The sequence below is a fragment of the Cervus canadensis genome, chromosome 20 (assembly GCF_019320065.1).
Source record: "Cervus canadensis isolate Bull #8, Minnesota chromosome 20, ASM1932006v1, whole genome shotgun sequence".
In the NCBI taxonomy this organism is placed as follows: Eukaryota; Metazoa; Chordata; class Mammalia; order Artiodactyla; family Cervidae; genus Cervus; species Cervus canadensis.
The window spans coordinates 55,257,955-55,282,409 of NC_057405.1; the positions used below are offsets into that span (position 1 = coordinate 55,257,955).

The 24,455-nt window shown below is 42.7% G+C and overlaps 1 protein-coding gene across 2 annotated transcripts in view; it reads left to right on the forward strand.

The window, feature by feature from the left end:
- The window catches only part of CRYBG1 (crystallin beta-gamma domain containing 1), a 224,479-nt gene that overhangs the window by 139,368 nt on the left and 60,656 nt on the right, over positions 1-24,455 (forward strand). Inside the window, exon 1 of one of the 2 annotated variants that reach the window (XM_043438951.1) lies at positions 14,450-14,597. The exons of the other annotated variant lie outside the window; for it this stretch is intronic. Coding sequence (XP_043294886.1) covers positions 14,595-14,597 — 3 coding nt within the window. The 5' untranslated portion in view covers positions 14,450-14,594. Of the gene's footprint in view, positions 1-14,449; positions 14,598-24,455 lie in introns of those variants that run through there. 2 annotated transcript variants of the gene reach the window in all.

The following is a 24,455-nucleotide window of genomic DNA, read 5'->3' on the forward strand; positions in this document are numbered from 1 at the left end:
TTTTTCTGTGATCCGACGGATATTGGCAATTTGATCTCTGATTCCTCCGCTTTTTCTAAATCCAGCTTATACATCTGGAAGTTCTCAGTTCACATACTGTTGAAGCCTAGCTTGAAGGATTTTGATCATTCCTCTGCTAGCACGTGAAATGAGTGCTATTGTGTGGTTGTTTGAACATTCTTTGGAATTGTCCTTCTTTGGGATTGGAATGAAAACTGACCTTTTCCAGTCCTGTGGCCAGTGCTGAGTTCTCCAAATTTGCTGACCTACTGAGTGCAGCACTTGCACAGCATCATCTTTTAGGATTTGAAATAGCTCAGCTGGAATTCCATCACCTCCACTAGCTTAGTTCATAGTGATGCTTCCAAAGGCCCACTTGACTTCATACTCCAGGATGTCGGGCTCTAGGTAAATGACCACACCATAGTGGTTATCCAAGTCACTAAGACATTTTTTTGTTTAGTTCTTCTATGTATTCTTGCCACCTCTTCTTAATATCTTCTGCTTCTGTTAGGTCCATACCATTTCTGTCCTTTACTGTGCCCATCTTTGCATGCAATGTTCCCTTGATATATCTAATTTTCTTGAAAAGATCTCTAGTCTTTCCCATTCTATTCTTTTCCTCTATTTCTTTGCGTTGTTCAATTAAAAAGGCTTTGTCTCTCCTTGCTATTCTCTGAAACTGCTTTCAGATGGATATATCTTTCCTTTTCTTCTTTGCAGTTTGCTTCTCTTCTTTTCAGGCTTCCCTGATAACTCAGTTGGTAAAGAATCTGCCTGCAATGCAGGAGACCCTGGGTTGGGAAGATCTGTTAGAGAAGGGATGGGCTACCCACTCCAGTGTTCTTGGGCTTCCCTTGTGGCTCAGCTGGTAAAGAATCCACTTGCAATGCGGGAGACCTGGGTTCGATCCTGGGTTGGGAAGATCCCCTGGAGAAGGGAAAAGCTACCCACTCCAGTATTCTGGCCTGGAGAATTTCATGGACTCTATAGTCCTTAAAGTCGAAAAGAGTATGACGAGATTAAACCACTTTCATTTTCTCTTTTCTCAGTTATTTGGACGGCCTCCTCCAACACCCATTTTGACTTTTTTGCATTTCTTCTTTTGGGGGATGGTTTTGATCACTGCCTCATGTAATGTTTCAAACCTCTGTCCATAGTTCTTCAGGCACACTGTCTGCCACATCTAATCCCTTGAATATATTTGTCACTTGCACTGTATTGGGCTTTCCTGGTGACTCAGTCAGTAACAAATCTGCCTGCAATGCTGGATACCTGGAATCAGTCCCTGGGATGGGATGATCCCCTGGAGGAGGGCATGGCAACCCACTCCAGTGTTCCTGCCTAGAGAATCCCTATGGACAGAGAAGCCTGGTGGACTGTATAGTCCATGGGGTCGCAAAGAGTCAGATACAACTGAATGACTAAGCACAGCCATGAAACTGTAAGGGATTTGATTTAGGTCATACCTGAATGGCCTAGTGGTTTTCCCTACGTTCTTCAATTTAAGTCTGAATTTTTCAATAAGAAGTTCATGATTTGAGCCACGGTTAGCTCCCCATCTTGTTTTTGCTGCTTGTATAGAGCTTCTCAATCTTCTGCTACAAAGAATATAATCAATCTAATTTTGGTATTTACCAACTGGTGATGTCCATGTGTAGAGTCGTCTCTTGTGTTGTTGGAAGAGGGTGTTTGCTATGACCAGTGCATTTTCTTGGCAAAACTCTGTTATCCCCTGTCCTGTTTCATTAGCTGCTCCAAGGCCAAACTTACCTGTTACTCCAGGTATCTCTTGACTTCCTACTTTTGCATTCCAGTCCTCTATGATGAAAAGGACATCTTTTTGTGTTTTTTTGGTGTTAGTTCTAGACAGTCTTATAGGTCTTCATAGAACCATGCAGCTTCTTTGGCATTAGTGGCTGGGGCATAGACTTGGATTACTATGATATTGAATGGTTTGCCTTGGAAATGATTCGAGATCATTCTGTTGTTTTTGAGATTGCACCCAAGTATTGCATTTTAGACTTTTGTCAACTATGAGGGCTACTCCATTTTCTTTTAAGGGATTCTTGCCCACAGTATAGATATAATGGTCATCTGAATTAAATTCGCCACTCCTATCCATTTTAGTTCACTGATTCCTAAAATGTCGACATTCTGTCTTGCCATCTCCTGTTTGACCACTTCCAATTTACCTCGGTCCCATCACTTCATGGCAAATAGATGGGGAAACAATGGAAACAGTGACAGACTTTATTTTCTTGGGCTCCAAAATCAGTGCAGATGGTGACTGCAGCCATGAAATTAAATGTTTGCTTCTTGGGAGAAAAGTTATGACAAACCTAGACAACATATTAAAAGGCAGAGACATTACTTTGCCAACAAAGATCTGTATAGTCAAAACTGTGGTTTTTCCAGTAGTCATGTGTGAATGTGAGAGTTGGACCATTAAAAAAGCTGAGCACTGAAGAACTGATGCTTTTGAACTGTGGTGTTGGAGAAGACTCTTGAGAGTCCCTTGGACTGCAAGGAGATCAAACCCATCAACCCTAAAGGAAATCAGTCCTAAATAGTCATTGAAAGGACTGAAGCTGAAGCTCTAATACTTTGACCACCTGATGCGAAGAGCTGACTCATTTGAAAAGACCCTGATGCTGGGAAAGATTGAAGGCAGGAGGAGAAGGGGACGACAGAGGATAAGATGGTTGGATGGTATCACCAACTTGATGGACATGAGTTTGAGCAAACTCCAGGAGTTGGTGGACATGAAAGCCTGGCATGCTGCTGTCCATGGGGGTCACAAAGACTCGAACATGACTGAGCAACTGAACTGAATTTACCTTGATTGATGGACCTAACATTCCAGGTTCCTATGCAATACTGTTCTTTACAGCATCAGACTTTACTTTCACCATCATACACAACCACAACCTGGCATTTTTTCTGCTTTGGCTCAGCCTCTTCATTCCTTCTCAAGCTATTTCTCCACTCTTCTCCAGTAGCATATTGGACAGCTACTGACCTGGGGGGTTCATATTTCAGTGTCATATCTTTTTGCCTTTTCATACAGTTCATGGGGTTCTCAAGGCAAGAATGCTGAAGTGGTTTGCTATTCCCTTTTCCAGTGGACCACATTTATTCAGAACTCTCCACCATGACCCGTCCATCTTGGGTGGACCTACATGGCATAGCTCATATTTTATTGAGTTAGGTAAGGTTCTGGTCCTTGTGATCAGATTGGTTAGTTTTCTGTGATTGTGCTTTTCATTCTCTCTACCCTCTGATGGATGAGGATAAGAGGCTTGTGCAAGCTTCCTGATGGGAAGGAGTGGGTGTGGGGAAAACTTGGTCTTGCTCTGGTGGGCAAGGCGATGCTCAGTTCAGTTCAGTCGCTCAGTCGTGTCTGACTTTGTGACCCGGTGGACTGCACGCTAGGCTTCCCTGTCCATCACCAACTCCCAGAGCTTACTCAAACTCATGTCCATCAAGTGGGCGATGCCATCCAACCATCTCATCCTCTGTCATCCGCTTCTCCTGCTTCCTTCAGTCTTTCCCAGCATCAGGGTCTTTTCAAATGAGTCAGCTCTTCACATCAGGTTGCCAAAGTATTGGAGCTTCAGCTTCAGCATCAGTCCTTCCAGTGAATATTCAGGACTGATCTCCTTTAGGATGGACTGGTTGGATCTTGGAGTCCAAGGGACTATCAAGATGGGGAATACGTGTAAATCTATGGCTGATTCATATCATTGTATGACAAAACCCACTGAATTGTTGTGAAGTAATTAGCCTCCAACTAATAAAAAATTAAAATAAAAATAAAATAAAAAAATAAAAGTTCAAAAAAAAAAAAAAGAGTCTTCTCCAATACCACACTTCAAAAACATCAATTCTTCAGTGCTAAGCTTTCTTTATAGTCCAACTCTCACCATGGCCATGTTCAGTAAATCTTTAATCCAATTTTCTGCTCATGGGTGGGGCTGTGTTCCCTCCCTGTAGTTTGGCCTGAGGCCAAACTATGGTAGGGGCAATGGAGGTAATGACAACCTCCTTCTAAAGGACTTATGCCCGCATGCTGGCCTGCCAGGACTATTGTAGTCCGTGTCCCTGACCCTGAGGCAGGCCACTGTCGACCCATGCCTCCACTAGAGACTCCATATCACACACAGGCAAGTCTGACTCAGTCTCTTATGGGGTCATTGCTCCTTTCTCCTGGGTCCTGGTACCTACAAGATTTTGTTTGTGTCCTTGAAGAGTCTCTGTTTCCCCAGTCCTGTGGAAGTTCTGTAATCAAATCCTGCTCACCTCCAAAGTCAGATTCCCTGGGGATACTTGGTCCCTTGCCAGATCCCCAGCTTGGTAAGTCTGCTGTGGGGCCTAGAACTTTCACAGCAGCGTGAGAACTTCTTTGGTATAATTGTTCTCCAGTTTGTGAGTTGCCCTCCTGGTGGCTCTACAGTGGAGCTAATGGCAACCTTCTTGAAGAGGACTAACGCCACACACAGCGCCTCCCAGGACTGCTGTAGCCAGACCTCCTGTCCTTGCGGTAGGCCACTACTGACTCACACCTCCGCAGGAGACACTCAAAGGCAGATCTGGCTCCATCTCTTGTAGAGGGGTCACTGCTCCTTTCTCTTGGTCCTGGTGCACACAGGGTTTTGTTTGTGCCCTCCAAGCATCTCTGGCGGGTATGAGGTTTGATTATAAATGCAATCGCGCCCCTCCCACTATCTTGTTGTGGCTTCTCCTTTGCCCTTGGGTATCTTTTTATGGTGGGTTCCAACATCCTCCTATTGATGGTTGTTCAGCAGCTAGTTGCAATTTTAAGGTTCTTGAAGGAAAAGATGAGTGCACATCCTTCTACCCCACTACCAGGAAGTGGCTTCTTGATGGGCTCAGTAAAGGGGGATGCCAGGAGATCAGAGGGAGGGAGGGAAGGTGAGGCATTTACTCACCCTGATCCCTTCCTGCAGGGTGGCTGCAGGCTCCTCTCAGTGCCCTACTGAGCATAGTCCTCCACTCTGCCTATCCTGCAATTTGCTCTACGTGCCCTTCAGGCCAGTTAGCAGCTCTGGAGTACGGCCTCTGGGGCCTCTCCATGACCTATGCACACCCTTATCCTGTTGTTAGAGTCTCTTTGAATCCTCCCACTCTTCCTGTATTTGCTTACTCCTGGCTGATACACCTTCTCTCCCAGTCAGCCATGTATGCATTGATAGGCCTGAGTCAAGCTTTCACTCTGCAAGTACATTTATTCATTCAGCAGACATCTTTCAAATACCTATATGTGAGTGTAGCAAGCATGCATGCTCAGTCATGTCCAGTTCTTTGCAACCCCATGGACTGAAGTTCGCCATGCTCTTCTGTCCATGGGGTTTTTTTTTTTTTTTCAGGCAACTGGAGTGGGTTGCCATTTCCTTTTCCAGGGGATCTTCCCGACCCAGGGATCAAACCCATGTCTGCTGCACTGGCAGGCAGATTCTTTACCACTGAGCCAGCTCGGAAGCCCATTATGTGTATGAGGTGCCTCTTATGAGCCACTTTTTTAAACTCTGAGGCTTTGGGGTGAATAAAATGGAGAAAAGTCCCTGCTCTCCAGGAGCCTGTGTTCTGATAGAAGGTGTCAGTCACTCAGTCGCGTCCAACTCCTTTTGATGGACTCTAGCCCACCAGGCTCCTCTGTCCATGGCATTCTCCAGGCAAGAATACTGAAGTGGGTAGCCATTCTCCTTCTCCAGGGGATCTTCCTGACCCAGGGGTTGAACCTGGGCCTCCCACGTTGCAAGCAGCTTCTTGACCATCTGAGACACTAGGAAGGCCCACAGGTAATCAAATAGATACATCGCAGGGTTAGCTAGATAGGTGCTCAGCGGAATCGCAGAGAGAGAGAACAGAAATGACGGCAGGGATGCTAATTTAGACAGCATGAGCCCTCACAGGAGGCCTCCCTGAGGGGACCTGAATTAAGTGAAGAATGCCCAGGAGGCTCTCTGGAAGGAGGGCATTCCAGAAGAAAGAATAGCAGGCATGGAGGCCCTTGACACAGTTGAGGGGTTATAAGGAAAGCAGGAGGCCTGCAGGGGAGCAAATGAGGCCAAGACTCGGCAGACAGGAAAGGCAGGGACCAGGTCACACAGGGGCTTGATGGTCCATGGTCAGAGCTTTGAATTTCAGAACGTCATGGAACACACTGGAGGACTTTAAGCAGGGGAGTGATGTGATCTGACTTGTGGTTTTAAAAGGATCATTATTCAGCATGACCACAGGTAAAAGGCCCCTAGATAGCATGGTCAAATGACAAAAATAACACAATTTAGTAACAAGTTTGTCCTTTATTCAAGGGAAAACAACTGGGGGAGTGCATTGCCTCATGGGCAGTAGAGCTCTCTTCCCGAGGGATTTTTTGGGCAAGAGGGAGATTTATGCAGTGTGAGAAGCGGCAACATGGAAACAGGGCGTGATTTCCCTAGAAGACTAGCAGGTTCTAGTTTCTAGCGTAGGGTGATCTAAAGCTGAGTTGGAGAATGGTGACTGGCATGTGTTAGGTTGACAAGTGTTTCCTGTAAGAGTAGGTTGGCTTAGGTTTAGGTTTGTGATGAGGGCTGGGTTACTGGGGCAGTAAGACATATTGGCCCCAATATATGAATTACCTTTATCAGCAACTAGCCTTGCCTCTTCCTGTGTGGCCTCAGCCACATCTCCTGACATGTCCCAGGAAGCTGAGTATCTATTTATCCAATGAGGGTGACGTGGTATCTATGGTGTGGGAATACACCAGGAGAGATATCCCCAGAAGATGGCTGGATGCTCACAAGAGACAGCAGAAGTTACATTTGAAGTGGAGGAGGGATTTAAAGGAAATTGATAAAAGAGAGACAGGCAAGAAAGTTTCGAGGCAAGACAAGGGAAAAGCAGATTGTTTCATGATAGAACAGTGTGGTGAAAGCTGGTGTAGAGAGTGGAGGGTAAGAACATGGGATTCGAAATCCTACAGTTTGAATCTGGACTCTGTTGATTAGTTTGATGCCCTTGGGCAAGTCACTCACCTTCCCTGAACTTGCTTGCTCATTTGAAAATGGAAACAGTAATAAGTACCTCTTCAGAGTCAGTGAGATGTTGTACATGAAGCACTTAGCAACATGTTTTAAGACTTAGTTAATCTTTATGGTTGATATTTGTAAAAATACAATACAAATATCTGCTCTCTGGTGTCCCCCAAGACTTCCAGTCATAGGAGGGCACTTGTTCTTCAACACCCAAATAAAAAGAGGGACGTCCTCTTCCACGTACTGGGCAAAGCCAGACGCCTCTCCGCACTCCTCCTCAGCTCCGACCCTTCTCAGAGTGACCACTCCCCTCACACCTCCCCTCCTGTGCTTCCTCGGCCATAGGTTAGCCTTGGACCTCAGTCCCCTCTGTGGTTCCCCTGAAGCATCACTACCCACACAGTCACATACAGCGAACTCTTACTGAGGACGTGGCGCAGAAAGGCCAACAATGGGCCTTCATATGACTAATACAATCATATATTGGTCACCACTGCTGATGAGATTTCCTCAGCCATTCTCCACACTGGGAATGTCTCACTGGCCATTTTTTCTTTTAAGTCTCAACCTTTTTTCTTTTTCTAGAAGCCAGTCCTCAATCCCCCAAATTTCATTCCCCACCCCCCATGAATATCTATGCTTCCTACTCTGATTGTTTCTAGTTTTCAATATGTAAATATTTTAAAATTTTCTCTGCTAAACCCAGGGTCACCTTATTTGAAATGTTTATCTACTAAAATGGAGAGATTTTGAAATTATTATTTTCTTTTTCTCATAATTTGATTATTGTAGAGACCCATTAGATATGAATCTCCCAAATGGAGGAGGGGCTTCCCTGGTGGCTCAGCAGTAAAGAATCTGTCTGCCAAATCAGGAGACATGGGATGGATCCCTGGCTTTGGAAGATCTCCTGTAGAAGAAAATGGCAACCCACTCCAGTAGGCTTGCCTGGGAAATCCCATGAACAGAGGAACCTGGTTGGCTATAGTCCATGGAGTCAGAGTTGAACATGACTTAGTGACTGAATGATAAAAACAAAATGGAAGAGAACACATAGATGGATGAGTCTTGCTGCTGCGTGCCTCCTCCACCTCCTGATGAAATGGACCCAGTATGTGATTTGTTGAGGAGACAGGAAATTTCCTTCCGTTAGTAAACAAGGTATTTGATATTGGAAAGCATAAGGGGGTGGGGTGGGCAGGGGCGGGGAGATGCCCTAGTGTTTACTGCATAGTGAGGAGCAGGGAAGATAACAGCATCCAAAAAGCCAGGAGAGAGCAAAGGATCTCCCTTATCTTCTGAACCAAGAAAGTGGTCAACCTTTTCACTTAGAAGGAGAACTAAATGTTTGCTACCTTTGTTAACTCCCAAATGTGCTATTCTCGATCCCTTCAATGGCTGCCTATTGATCACCAATAAAGTCCTAAGAAAGCCTAGTGGAAACCCTGTGTCCCAGCCAGTGTTTCATTTTGCTAAGTCACTTCAGTCAGGTCCGACTCTGTGCAACCCGATGGACTGTAGCCCACCAGGCTCCTCAGTCCATGGGATTTCCCAGACAAGAATACTGGAGTGGGTAGCCATTTCCTTCTCCAGGGAATCTTCCCAACCCAGGGACTGAACCCACGTCTCTTAAGTCTCCTGCATTGGCAAATGAGTTCTTTACCACTAGCACCACCTGGGAAGCCCATTGGCTCCTCCCTAGATGGACATCTCACTTTTCCATCTCTGCTTTGCTCACACTCTTCCTTTGTCCTGGGATGCTGATCCATCCCATTTCTACCTAACAGAACTATTCAAACCCCAGCTTGTGCCATCACTTTCACAAAGCCTTCCGTGATTGCTCTCCTCCTTCACATTCCTAGTTTAAGGATTTCTGTGACTTGTTAGATACATGACACTTTATTTTGTCCCCACAGAGGTGCCTTTATTATGGTCCCCAGTAGGTTAAAATATCTCAAACACATGAGTTACTCCTTACACCTTTAAGAAATCTATTGGAAAATGTGCCTCAGTGAAAAGTGGCCAATATATATTGATTTGAATTAGTTTTCTATTGCTGCATAGTATCACAAGTTTATCAGCTAAAAACAACATACATTTGTATATCTCATTCTGTGGGTCAGGAGTCTGAACAAGGCTTAACTGGATTCTCCACTGAGAGCTTCACAACCTGCAGTGATGGTGTCAGCTGGGACTGCAGTTTCATCTGAGGCTGGGAGTCCTCTGCCAAACTCCTGTGGTTGTTGGCAGAGTCCACTTCCTTGCAGCTATGGAACTCATAGCAGCTTGCCTTTTAAAAGCCACCCAGGCAGAGTCTTTGAGGCTTCAAATTTCTGACCTCTGGACGCTCTTTTAAAAGGCTCACTTGATTGGGTCAGGTCTACCTAGATAATCTCTCTTTCGAATAACTCAAAGTCAACTCATTAGGGAACACTCAAAGGGAAGGGATCACACAGGGTGCATAACAGCAGGGAGTGGGAATGTGGGGGACCATCTTAGAATTCTTCCTCCCACAAATATTCCTTAAGCAACAGTCTTAATAGAGTGTTTTTTGAGTTACAGAATCCCCAATCACTTCAAAATAGTAGAAAAAAATTTTAATTAATTACTACTTTAAATATAAAAGTCCATAGTATCTATGAGCAAAGACACTTCCCTGATCTTTCTCTTTTTTTGATAGATTGAAAAGGGAAGACAATATTTTGAATCATTTTAGTTTGCTTGTAGCTTGTTGTTTAGAGTTGATTTCAGTTCATTTTATCCAAACTGTACACAAGAACACCGAATTATCCTGTGTAAAAGTGACAGAATTGGGTTTGTTAATTAATAGTGAGGAAACAGTGTCTAAAAAGAGCCTAGGGTGGGGAACAGGTAAAGAATGATGGGAAAATTCTGTCTGATATGGAGAGATTAATGCCTCCACCAGGACAGGGAAAGTCAACCACAGGGGACTTTCCTTAGTCTAATGAGCTCACATTACAGTGTTGTTTGCCTCTCAGAACACTACCCAGCTTTTTATTCAAATATATCCACAGAGTTGGTTTCTCAATACAACTGGCAGAATCCCTAGTTCATGCTAGGGGAATCCCTAGTTCACGCTGGTGTGAGTGGAGACTCTTTCCCTGGAAGAGTCTGAGCTTTGGGGAGCCATGGCATGACCCCCTTTAAATCAGATTTGTGCCTGGTCTGATGGTTCCTGAAGGAATAAGGACAGAAAGAAAACTCTTCAGTTGGGCTTCCCTGGTGGCTCAAATGGTTAACAATATGCCTTCAATGCGGGAGACCTGGATTTGATTCTTGGGGTGAGAAGATCCCCTGGAGAAAGGAATGACTACCCATTGCAGTTTTCTTGCCTGGAGAATCGCATGGACAGAGGAACCTAGCTGGCTACAGTCCATGGGGTTGAAAAGAGTCAGACATGACTGAACAACTAACACACACACAGTTCTTCTAGTGAGGGGAAGATCTCACCAGGACTATAAAAGAGGAATTAGAACCTAAGACAACAGATTGAGCAGATTTTGAAAAACAGTGGAAGGCAATTTAAAAAGTAATTTCTTTTGCAGAATTTTAAAGTTTATATATTGAATTTTTGCACTAAGAAGAGCTGTCAGGCCCTGTGAACACACGCTCTGCATTTATTTATGTACACACTCTGTGACTGGTAACTGAAGTATGTTGATGTGAATTTTTTCCAGTGTGATACAGAAGGGCAGGGCCAGTGAATGTGGGAGGAAAGTCAGGCATTGGCAATTTTGCTTTCTTTTGCATCTGGTCCCTGCTCTGTGCTCTGCACAAACCCAGCCATAGTGTCAGGGCCAGGAATTTTTCTCCATATTCCTGCCTCCCTGCTCCCAAATTGAGATCCCCACAGGTAGAGAGAGAATGAGTGGGCGAGGAAAGGCCCTGAAGAAGAGGAGAGGCCCTGGGGAACTTGACCCAGGGCAGGAAGGAGGCATGCCAGATTCTCAGGCCCTTCCCCATGCCCTGTAAGGAGTCCTGTTGCTGGCTCTGAGCATGTGGCCTTTTTTTTTTTTTTTTTTTCCAATTCACACTTTAAAAAAATGTGTAGTAATGAAACAGTACAGTGCCTGCAGTATAGCTGGAAAGTAAATGAAACTGGCAGCTCTTCCTCTCATCTCTGTGTGAGGTTAATTTAATGAAGTTTCCTCTTGCAAGAGGATTTCATTGGTTTAAAAACAAAACTACGTGCTTGCTATTTTTACTTCATTCATTATGATAATCACAAAGCATAGCCCTTTTTCAAACACTTGATTGAAACAAAATGATGTCATGTCAGAGTGGTTATTACTTATGCTGATTCATGAACTTCTCACTACAAAGATGGCTTTGCCGGGGCCCATGTGGATGAAGCACTCGTGGAGAGACTGACTCCCCACCCAGAGCTGTAAAATGCCGGATGGCAGCTGAGGACAGACACTGCTGCCTTCTGCCTCTTTTATAGGGAGTAAGAGCACATCTGGCCCTTCATAGAGCCAGCGATGCCAGTTACACACTGTCGCTCACATCTTTCCCACCAGACTGTGAGCTGATAGGTGACTGATTCAGGCTTCAGGTAGAGCTTTGAGAATGGAAAGGGGTTCTAGTTCTGCTCTAGGTTTGAGGACATGGTTCGAGGACATTTCCACATGGACATATTTACTGTCCCCTGAGTTCAGGATGACCCACACCAGACTCCTGAGCCTCTGATGAAGCTCCCAGGGTTCTCCGAGGCATCACAAGTTCTTTGGAGTCATCTCTCCCTCTCAGTGTCTGCTTTCCCTCAGCCTTTCTTTTTCCCCCCTATTCCCACATTTGGTGGTCACTTCAGGCTCCTCAGCCCTTCATGTCTCAACTGCTGAGGCCAGGTCCCCATCCTGCTGGGCCCACCAAAGCCTACCGTGCTCGTCTTCCTCCAGCACTGCTTTGGATCATGTCAAACATGACACATCAAACGTGGCCTGCTCAGACACCTGCCAAGAGTTCTTATTTCTCACAACATCACACCTAGTCTTCTTGACCGGCTTCTCAAGGCCCTCCCCAAACTAAATCAATCTTATTTTTTCAGCCTCCTATTTACTTGCCCCACTAACCTTCATGTCTGGTCACTCCAGTGAGCCACCCCATGCCCATTGTCACTTTATTGCCTTTCTTCTGGCTGTTCCCTTCACCTGGAATGCCATTCCTCAACCCTTGCCTCATCACATCTATCCTCCAAGGCAGTCCCAGGTCTTTCCTGCAGTCTTCTGGCATGTCCCCACTGATCTCTTGCTCTTTGAACTCTTGAAACATTACAAATGTCTCTTCTACACATATTAGTGCTTAATTATATGTCTGCCTGTCCACTGGTGGTTGTTTTATAGACAAGTCTATAAACTTCTGGAAGTCAAAATAAGCCCTATGTTCTCTACCCCTCACCAGGTGAGTCCATGGTAGATACTTTATAGAAGATAGTAATTGTTTCATGGTTTTTCTGTCCAGGTTGAATCAGTAGAAGGATTCTTATTTTCAGATTAAGGTTGTCAAATAATATATATGTATGTGTATTTTTCACCAAATGTTTTAATATAAATTATTTATGTTAAATTACAGAATTAATTAATGTTAGATTATAAAGACTCTATCTGTTCCCAACCATAGTACGATAATTAGGATACATGTACTTTAAGTATCAGTTCATATGGCACCCCTTCTATTAAGAACTACCTTTTCTACACAGGCTGTCCACTAATGGTAGCTGTCATCATATGCCCACTGCATCCTACACATACCTTTAAACAATAACATTGATTTGGTCTGTCTTTTCACACATCTGCCTTCTTTCCTTCTCATTTATCCCAAACTGTGAGTTCCTTGATGGCAGAGACTGTCTTTTAATTCCTGAATCTACAGAAACTGACAAAGCTGGTAACTGATAAATGGTTATTGAATGAATAAATGAACTATAAGAGCCCTCAAGGAATCATGAGTGTGACATTCTATAAATACAGTTACAGTTGGCACATGATCATTGAGTCTTATGCTACAACATGGATGAAACTTGAGGACGTTATGCCAAGTGAAATAAGCTAGTCCCAAAAAGACAAATACTGTATGTTTCACTTTATGAGGTACCTGAATAGTGCAAGTCGTAGAGACAAGGAGGAGAGCACAGAAATCCCTTGTGGTTTCCAGGGGCTACAGAGAGGGCAAAATAGAGTGTTTTTGTTTTTTTTTTTCCAGTAGGTATAAAGCTTCAGTTGTTCCAAGTTCTAGAGATCTGTGCATAACGAACGATGTAAATATAGTGAACACTTTACTAACCTGTAGACTTGAAGATGGTTGAATTTTATTGTGTGTTTTTTAACCATCATTTAAAATAATATTTAAAATATACAAAAGAATCATAGTACCTCACACATACTTGCCATCATCAGTATAAGCTTGCACATTGAAATGAGCCAGTAGATGCTCAATAAATGTTTCTAATACTGATGCTCATGATGAAAAAATTAGAGCACTTTTTTATGATTGATGTCAACTAATAATACTTAGGACTTGTCAGGTAGCTCTTAGCACTTGCCAGGTGGTAAAGAATTTGCCTGCCAAGCAGGAGATGCAGGTTCAATCCCTGGGTTGGGAAGATTCCTTGGAGAAGGAAATGGCAACCCACTCTACTATTCTTGCCTGGGAAATTCCATGGACAGAAGAGCCTGGTAGGCTACAGTCCTTGGGATCGCAAAAGAGTCAGACACAACTTAGCGACTAAGCAACAATAATACTTAAGTACTTAATTGGTCTAATAGTAGTGTGTCTAGTTGAAGAATAAATTGCCACCAACTTCTGGTAAGACTTTTATAAACTAGAATCCTTTGGTGCAAATGTTATGATAAGTCGTAATTATTGAATTCTACTTATTGATGAAGGTAGGTGTCAATTATTGGTGTTTTAATGAGGTGGGCATAGTTTTTACCTTTTCTGTTCTTCTTCATGCTTACATTTTTGGTAATATTGTATGATATGTGGCTTATGGGATATAATTTATATCTTTTTTTAAAAGCATAAGTAAAATACAAGCTGGGGTAAAAACAAGACATAACCAAAACTCAGCGTGAAAGAAAGTTGATTTCATTCACCGGAGAAAGACAAGCAAAACTAAGAGATCCTTCTTGCTCTACTTCCTATCAGGTTTTCCAATTTAATGGATGCAGGGCAACTTTCCCCAACTGCCTACTACTTCCTCTGTTGTCTTTTCAGCAATTTTGGTTCAGTGTCACACCCAAAACAGGGCACACCTCTTTAACCCTTTCAAGTTTTGAATCAAACACACCCTTGTTAAGTGTGCTTTTCACATACACAGTTGGTATCTGTCATTCGGCTCTGGCTCTGAGAGAGCGCAGCCCTGCCAGGAAGGTGAGCTGTTGAGAGTTAAACAGAGTCATCTAGAAGGAGGAGGATAGACGAGGCTTTTCTGAGAAGTGGGAAGCTTGATCTCCGTAATGCCCAGGCAGCTACACTGCACCTCTCATATTCTCTTGGTGTGTCTATAGAAAGGAAAAAAGAAGCCACATCATGGTAAGAAACTAAGTGAAGTTTTGTTATCTCTTCATTGACTGACACTTTTGTTGCTTTTTTTTTTTACTGAGACTTTGTTTTGAATGTATATAGTATTATTATTCATGACATCAGTTAACTTCACAATGTGTTTATTGTCTAGAGCTGGTAAATTCTCTAAGCTTAAAAATCATGAGCAATTGTGAGTACAAGGAGTACCATAGAAGGCTGAGGAATAGAGTGGGGACTGAGTACTCTTGAAGAAACTTTGAACTAGAAATGAAAATACTAGTATATTATCTCCTGTGTCTCCCTTTTTCTAGGTTCTTTAAATTATTGCAGGTAATCATTGACAAACTTCCCTTGCTAAATATGTTTGAGTTAGTTCCATCAGCCATTCTAACAATGCCAATTTTATAGACCTGTTGTTGAATGTGCTATAAAAAACTTAATCCCTTTTTCCTCCTGAGTTGAAAAAATCTGTTTCTCCGCCCCTTTTCCAAATATCAAAGGCAACTAGTTGGAAGCAATTAGTTGGAAAACATCATGTCTGGTGTTAAGGATTGATTTTTATTTTCATTATGGCAGGGGGGAGGTAAATCTCTATTATACTTTCTTTTTAAATGTAGGTTGTCTTTCAGATACATTCTTCACTGGGTGTTGGCTGTTGCTGCTCACACTGGCCTGTCCGCATAACATGTTACTATGTGTTACACATACTTTCCCCAAATGAGATTTTATTAGGACACAGAAATTTATAGGAGAAACTTGGCTTCTTACAACCCTATCATTCTAGAAGTGCTGTGGCTAAAAATAAGCCTTCCTTCTTATAAGGAAAAAAAGCAACCTTGTAAACTTTTAAGAAAAAGGAGTTTATATAAGAGTCTGTTAAACTTTGCTTCTCTACTTTGCTCAGAGAGGCAAATATAAATTTAATAAATGTAAATATAAAGCCTGGGAAAAGTGTTGGGTATTGTTGCCATCATTCTCTCTGTTAATTAGTATCACTTTCCCCAATTCTTTGACATTTTAGACACAATGGCTTAATAACTACATGGACAAATAGTCCTTACCCTAAGGTATGAATGTCTAATCGTCCCCTAGAAATCTTAACAGAATTAATGCCTTGTGTTTTATAATAAATGCCTTTTTCAAGGTAAATTTGCCAAATTAAAAAAAAAGTAAACTCTTAGGTTTAAGGGCATTATGACTATAAGCCTTCAGAAAGCATTTTAAGTTTGATAAAATTTCTGATATTTTGGTCAACCATTTTATTAAGGCCAGAATGCACTAAGCTGATTAACTATAGCCTGTGTGCGTACCTTGGTTAGTAAGCTTGGGGTGGGGTGGGTGTGGGAGGAGCTATGGTGGCCAGGCTGGGGATTTTGAAGGTTGCTTCTCCCATGAGTTTCTCTGTGATATGAGATAAAGGCACTGTAGGTCCTGAGAGCCTGGTGGCTAGTGAACCGACATTCTCGTTTTAATTCCGATGTCGAAATGGGCAGGAGCCTGCCGCTTGTGTCTCCAGGCGTAATCAGGACTCGGGCAGGGCTCAGCCTGGATGCACAGGCTTGTCCACCTCAAGTCTGTACAGAGCAGTGTTTGCAAAACGCGATGCAGACGTGCAAGCTGAGGCAGAGCGCGGCATCTGAAGCTCCTGCCGCCCGCCAGGAACGGAGTGGCCGAGGTGATGAAATGCTTGGAGGAGCAGCCCCTTTCTCACAGCCTTCCCACTCCAACACACACACACACACACACACACACACACGCACACACGCACACACTCCCTCCCTCCCTCCCTCCCAATCCAACAGTCTACTGGAGGCAGTGAAAAATAAGCCTAAACTCCTTGAGAGGGTAAAAACGAAGTGAGAAAGTCAGAGACCCAGAGAGTGGGAAAGGTGTTTGGAGCTGGATGAAAACCCAGAATGGTATAGGCCACAGGGAGTTAAAGTGTGAATTACCTGCAACCCCCACCCCCCCCAACTCCGGTGTGTTGGTTCTCCTGGAACTGCCCCGCCCAATCATTTCCTGTCCTTATACTGCTCCTCCTCCACACCTTCCTTAGAAGCACACCTCCCTTCTCTGTGTCTGAGGTGACTTCCCTCATCTCTGTTCATATTTAAGTGTGTGTGTGCGATCGTACAACATAACCAAAAGGAACAGAGCAGGAGAGGGAAGGAGAGAAACAGCACAGACATCACAGTGCTTTTCTGGTCCCACCAGCCGTGCATGCTGGACACGCTACTGTTCACATTACCGTTTTCTCAAAATGAGGATGCTAGTTGCCACTTCACAGGACTGTTAAGAGATACCTGGCACACGGTAAGTTCTTAAGAAATGTTAGTTGAAATAAATCATAAAGGGGGAAAAAATAAAAGGTCAGTAAGAATATAAAACATGTTCAATGCCATTGAAAAGCAAAGAAATGGATATTTACCTAGTCACTGTAAAATATAGCATGCAACAGAAGCATATAAAATATAAATGTGAGGTATAATGAATAATTATAAAGCAAGCATCTCTAATAACTAGGCGTAGGTCGAGAAATAGCTTATTGCTGCCACCTCTTAAGTCTTCCGGGGGTCTCTTTCTGATCTCTTCTCTCACCACCAGGGCCAGTATTGGGAAGGGAGTGGGGCTTTTGCCTCAGGAGCAAAGTTTAAGGGGATGTCAAAAAACTCAGTAATCAAGATAAATAATTTTCAATTCAATTTTATTATAATATTTTATAAATAATTTTATGTATTTATTTATTTTTGGCTGTGCTGGGTCTCTATCGCTGTTCCCAGGCTTTTCTCTAGTGGAGGCGAGTGAGGACTACTCTCTAGCTGCGGTGCACAGGCTTCTCACTGCGGTGGCGTCTCTTGTTGCTGAGCACAGGCTCTAGGGCGCTTGGGCTTCAGCTTCTAGGTGGGCTCTAGAGTGTGACCTCAGTAGTTGTGGTTCCCAGGCTCAATAGTTGTGGCACACCAATTTAGTTGCCCTGCAGTATGTGGTATCTTCCCAGACCAGGGATTGAACTTGTGTCCCCTGCATTGGCAGGCAGATTTTTTACCACTGGACTACCAGGGATGTAAGTCCTTATTGCAATATTTTTAAAAGCAAAGTTCATGAAAAACATCCATGATGAACAAAATGTCAATTTTTTAAATGAACATAGAATCTGCACCACAGTGGTTAACTGCTCTCTTGACTGTTATAGTCATTGTGTGTGCTTGCTAAGTCACTTCAGTTGTGTCTGACTCTTTGTGACCCTGTGGGTTATAGCCCGCCAGGCTTTTCTGTCCTTGGGATTCTTGAGGCAAGAATACTGGAGTGGGTTGCCATGCCCTTCTCCAGGGGATATTCCCAACTCAGGGATGGAACCTCTGTCTCAGTCTCCTACATTGACAGGCAGCTTCTTTACCACTAGTGCCACCTGTCAAAATCAACATATCTCTCTCTGCTTTTCTTTCTAATTTTATCACCTATGAATATATCCCAAGACAGTGCAAATTAACTTACCTGTTCTTGAATTTCATAGGAATGGAATTATATACTATGTTCTCATGGGAGTCTGGATTCTTTCAGTCGACTTTATGTTTATAAAACTCATCCATGGATTGTGCCACTGATGTGTTCATCCTTTTCTGTTGTTGTATTCTGTTTTATGAATGAACCACAGTGAATTTATTCATCTTGTTGTGGATGGGATCTGGGTCCGTTTCTTGTTGAGGACTTGTACGGGCAGCCTGCTGGGAGCACCCTAGTGCACGTGTCCTAGAACAATGTACATGAGCCTCTCGAGGGACAGCAGTTCTCAAAGTGAGGTCTGGGGACACTCCCAGGGGAGTCCTTAGTGTCAAAACTATTTTCATAAAAATGCTAAGATGCTATTTGCCTTTTACTTTCATCCTCTTGTGAGTGTACACTGGAGATCCGGAGGTAATGTGGCATGCAGTGCTGCCTCGCTCTGATGGCTGGTGGAATGTGTGTTGTGAGTATTGTTGAACTTTAAAAATGGCTCAGTTTTCATTTCTAACCCTGAGAAGTGTTGATGGATATAACCCATATAAACAATGGCTCTTGGGGGCCTTAATTTTTAAGAGTGTCAAGGAGTCCTGAAAGGAGAATTTTGAGAACTGCTTGCTGCTCTAGGGAATATACTGATAATGCTCATAGGATATGCATACCTTCTGTTCTATTAGCTAAATGCCAAGGTGTTTTCCAAAGTGGGAGTACCAATTTACACTCACAGAAGCAGCATGTGAGTGTTCCTATTGCTCCACAGCCTCTCTCATATTGGAATTATCACTCTAATTATTTTCCAATCTGATGGGTTTGTAAAGATATCTCATTGTGGTTTTGCTTTTCATTCCCTTGATTACTAATTAGCATATCCTGTGGGAATAATTAAGGATGTGTGCAGAGATAAGGTACAAATATTTTTTTCTGCAGCCTGCAATGCATTGAAAATAACATAAATAAACTGTAGGCATTGTGGTACATTGACATGATGGAATTTAGTGCAAGCATTAAAATATTATTATAGAAATTTATTTATTGGTGCACTAGTGGTAAAGAACCCACCTGCCAATTCAGGAGAGTTAAGAGATGCTGATTCGATCCCTAGGTGGGGAAGGTCCCCTGGAGAAGGAAATGGCAACCAATTCCAGTATCCTTGCCTGGAGAATCCCATAGACAGAGGAGCCTGGCAGACTACAGTCTATAGGGTTGCAAAGAGTCAGGCATGAGTAAAGTGACTTAGCGCACACACATTTATTGGCATGAATTCAGTGAAAGAATAATACACCAAATAGGAAGTACAAAATGCTATTATACAATGCCCTGACAAACAGCCAGACAGAGAAGAAAAAAAGAGCCAGACAGAAAGAACAGTAATAGTAGTATTTTAGGATAGAAAAAATAAAGGATAATTTATATTTTCCTTGTTGTACTTGTTTATATATTATGAGTTTCAAATACAAATATGTATGTGTGTGTATATATATACACATATATATATACACACACATATATACACACACACACACACAAAATACACTGTATATATGTGTGTGTGTGCGTGTGTGTATGTACTTTAAGGTTTCCCTTCCTATTCCTTGTCTCTTCCCCAGAGACAGACATTTCATTTAATCCTCAAACAGTCCAGAAGATGAGCATTTTGAAAACTGGATTTGGGGGAGTCATTGAGAAGAGGGCCAAGACCAGAGACAGGCCTTCTCTCCTCCTGAGAACTAACTGAGGCCGCCTAGGTTACTGGCTGTTCCCCCGCCCACTGTGGTCTGGCAGTGTTGCTTGTAGGAGACTGAGCAATTTCTGGAAAATATGGTTGATGTGTTCCTTCGATAAGTATTTTTTGAGTGCCTATGGGTTCCCTACATCGAGGAAGGAATAGGGACATAGTGGTGAACAAAGCTACATTCTTATTTTCATGAAACGTATACATTCTGTGAGGAAAGACAGACAATGAAGTAAACAAATAAATACTAAGTACGTTCAGTTCAGGTAATAATAAGTGCTATGAAGAAAAGTGAAGGAGCATAAGGTTATAGGAAGTGAGGTGCTTATTTACATAGAGTGATCGAGAGGTGTTCACGCTACCTAGTTGCGTATCTCCTGTACATTATGATCTGGAAAGGATAATGTTTATAGGAGAGGGCAGACTTCAGTTTTTCTTTACTCTGGCCATGACACATTGAAGACAAGTGCTTATAAGCAATGATATGCCCAGTCCTGCTTGTCTGTCATATTCTATTTTCATCTCCATCTCACTGAGAATCATAAATTAATCCTGTTATCTACTCAGCTACTATAATTTAAATTTGGATTATGAAACATCAGCAAAATATCAGGCTATTAATTATGGCAGCCATCACTTTCTTAGGCACTTGGTGTTTTTCAAAACATGTTCGCATGTATCACTTCATGTGAATTTCTCAATATCCTCAATGACACAAGAGGAATTTTTGAGAAGGTAAATTATTTGATCCCTGTTTAGTAGTATTCCTGAGTTCTTTTCATGAAAGCATGCATTTTGCTTCTTAATTTGAAATGAATTACCAGGAAGTCAATAATTCTCACTAGAAATTGCAGAAAACTGAGATATTTCTGGGAAGTACATATGAACTGGAAAGATAAATTTATTTTCTAGGAATAAGTCTATTTTCTGCCATACTTTTAAGTGTGGTTACAATAACCTCAGGTTATGAGGTTTCAAGGTCACTAGAAGTCTCAGAGGCAACCTGGAGTCAACAGTGCTGAGTGGGAAAGGCTTCTTCATTCTTTATGGAGCTATGCTCTGAGTTCCTTCCCTCCTCCTGGTCCCAGCCACCATGGTGGGCTTGGCTACCAGTGTTCCTGGTAGAGGCAGGCATGCTGTGTCAGTCTCTCCTTGGTTGCCTCACCCTCGTCTCCCCAATATCTCTATCCCCCTCATCACATCATCCATACATGAATGACCTAACGAGAAGTTAGCCCTTGGGAGTTGAGTGCTTGCATTCTGCAGTACACTGATGGTTTTCTAGTGTTTTAAAGTACTTATTCTTGATCTCTGATCTGATTGTACAAGTCATTCTTTTTTTAAAATACATAAAGAACCTGAGGATATGCTTTCTTGGTTCTGAGTCAATAAGAAAGGAACTAATTTGATAATACACATTTCCATTTTTCAGTTTGGCTAAGCTTCTTTACTCCAGTTTGGAACTAGTTAGCCAGTGATTTGATTATACACTAATCAAGATATGGGGCTTCCCTCATAGCTCAGTTGGTAAAGAATCTGCCTGCAAAGCAGGAGACCCTGGTTCGATTCCTGGGTTGGGAAGATCCACTGGAGAAGGAATAGGCTGCCCACTCCAGTGTTCTTGGGCTTCCCTTGTGGCTCAGCTGGTAAAGAATCCACCTGCAATGCGGGAGATCTGGGTTTGATTCCTAGGTTGGGAAGATCCCCTGGAGAAGGGAAAGGCTACCCACTCCAGTATTCTGGCCTGGAGAATTCCATGTACTATACAGTCTATGGGATTGCAAAGAGTCACACACAACTGAGCGACTTTCACTTTCAATCAAGATATGTGCACAATCCAGGAGGTAGCAAGAAACAATTGCTATCCGTTTCAAATTCCCATATCTTCTGTAAGTTATACATTATACACATTTGGGAAAAATATTCACCAAATTAGGATTATACGTCTCTACTGTAAAGCAAATTAATTCAGCATGATAGAGAAAAAGAAAATATTCAGGAAGCTGTTCAGTTTACACAGAGAGAAGCATTGTGAGCTATCTGTTACTCATGGTTGAACATGTAGTAATTATTAGTCAGGATCCCCACATGGGGAAAGGCAGGCACATTCAACCTAACCAGATTGAGTAAAGCAAGAGAGGCTGCATACAAAGTGTGGCAGAGTTTTAAGGAGACCACGGTTTCTTCCCTTGCAAGCCCTCTTCCAAGTCTCTGTCCCCAAATCTGTAATCCAATATTATGTCATCTTCTTAAAGAAAGCTCTCAAAATCATATGCTTCATGCGCTCCCCCACCCCGGTTCCACACCAAGCAAAGGATGGCGAAGCACTGCTGGGCCAGCGCCGCAGAGACCCTTTCCATCGCGGGGCTAGAGGGGCGAGAGGAGGAAGCAATTCCTGGGATCTGAAAACAGAGTGTATCTGCAGAGGTGGTTCCTGACAGAGACCTTGGTCAGGCTGGACCACACCCAACCCAGAGCCTACCCAGGAGAGGGAGAGGTGGGAAGAAAACAGCTTGACTTCACTCTAGTCCTTCCCTTTGATCTCCTGTCAGTGCCTTTTAAAGGCTGAACCTACCGAAGTCAAAGAGTAAAGGAGTCTGTCTCTATATTCCTCATGGTCAAAGGCCTGAGGCACAGAGAAGGGTGAGGAAAGGCACATAAACAGAAGTGCCTGCTGTTTACAGAGGTACCTGATTCTACAGCCAGTACTCCATCATAAGTGAGAGTTCGATCCCCACCATTGTTATATTGCAGGGTCCAGGCAGAAGCATGTCACAGAAGTGTAACATACTCTGTGTGGTCAGTACGAACTTAAAGTGGTACCTTAGTCATATTCTGGACTTCCCTTGTGGCTCAGCTGGTAAAGAATCTGCCTGCAAAGTGGAAGACCTGGGTTCGATCCCTGGGTTGGGAAGATTTCCTGGAGAAGGGGAAGGCTACTCACTCCAATATTCTGGCCTGGAGAATTCCATGGACTATATAATCCATGGGGTACAGTCCATGGGGTTGCAACGAGTTAGACACAACTGAGTGACTTTCACTTCGCAAGTCATGTTCTAGGAAATGGAATCTTGTTTTCCTGAAAGTGAACCTGTTAGCTTCTCAGTTGTGTCCAACTCTTTTGACCCGATGGACCTTAGTCTGCCAGAGTCCTCTGTCCATGGAATTTTCCAGGCAAGAATACTGGAATGGGTTGCCATTTTCTTCTCGAGGGGAACTTCCCGACCCAGGGATCAAACTTTGATCTCTTGCACTGCAGGCAGATTCTTTACCATCTGAGCTAATATACTATCAACTCAAATGAGAAAAGTTACTGAGCTAACTTTAAAAAGCCTGACTCATGGCTTAGGAATATTATCTAGATGTTTTAGACTATGGTTTGCTTCTTTAAGATTAAGAAGAAAATCTGGCAAAAGGCAGATTCTCAATAATTACTAGTGGAATGAATGAGTAAGATACACACACACTTTAAGATCTTACCTTCCTTTCTCATTAAATGTGTCAGTGGCTTTAAACAACCAGGTTTCACTTTGTTTCTGACAAATAGTAAATGACCTAAGGACAATTCTTAGCTGAAACTGGGAGTAACTTTTTAAACGAAACTCTTTACTTCTTCAAACCCTCTGAAAGGGTGGAAAATACTTTTGGAGTAATGAACTTGCAACCGTTTCCTGAATTATGACTTTTATATTCAGTAATGTGTCTTTTTCAGAACATTTTTCAGGACTGTTAAACCTGGAAGTTTAAAAAAAAAAGTCTGCTCCTATTCTTTTACACAATAGTATACCTATAATTCTATTAATATACAACAGGATATGATTGTCATTTGTTTTGAAGTGACATCATTAGAAAAAATAAATATGTTGAGGTTGTAAGTAGAAAAGTATGTGTCACATGAAGTTGAAAGGACAGAGACATTAAAGAAAAACCAAGGAGAACAGTGGTGAGCAGCAAATATGGGGTGGGCACTGGTATGCTGACAAATGTTGGAAATGCACAGGGGCAGGTAAGCACTGCACCCCAAGAGACTGGGGAGCAGCTAGAGGCTCTGAAGTTCTGATGCAGTGTATTGTTGGTTGCATCATATGAAATTGTACATAGATCAAAACTGAATGCAGTAACTTTCTATGCCTTTTTGAAAGAGCCCTGCTTATGACTAAACAGTATTATAGTCTGTGGGTCATTTAGTGCAAACCTTAGTCTACAGTCGTATCAGCCATGGAAGAAATCACTATTATAGTGCAAATATAGTAACAGGGGTCCATAGTTTGGTCTCCAGAACCCTTAAGCTGTAGCTTAATTATATTTAGTATACTATAAGAGAGGAAACTTGATAGCCTATGAAAAAATATTTTAAAAGATAAAATGAAAAGTTTCAGTGTTTAATAGATCAAGGTGTACCATGTGAACATGTCTTCCTTTGCATTTTGTGTGAGTGTGTTCTGTTATTTAGAATGGGCCATATATATTAGCATAAGTGTTATCAAAAAGATAGAGTGATGAAGAGGAGAGCAGATTTCCACCCCCCAGGAGAATGATTGCTTTACATGTCGTACAATGCTTGCCATTGTACAAAGAAGTGAATCAGCTATATGTACACACATATCTCCTCCCTCTTGGACCTCCCTCCCACT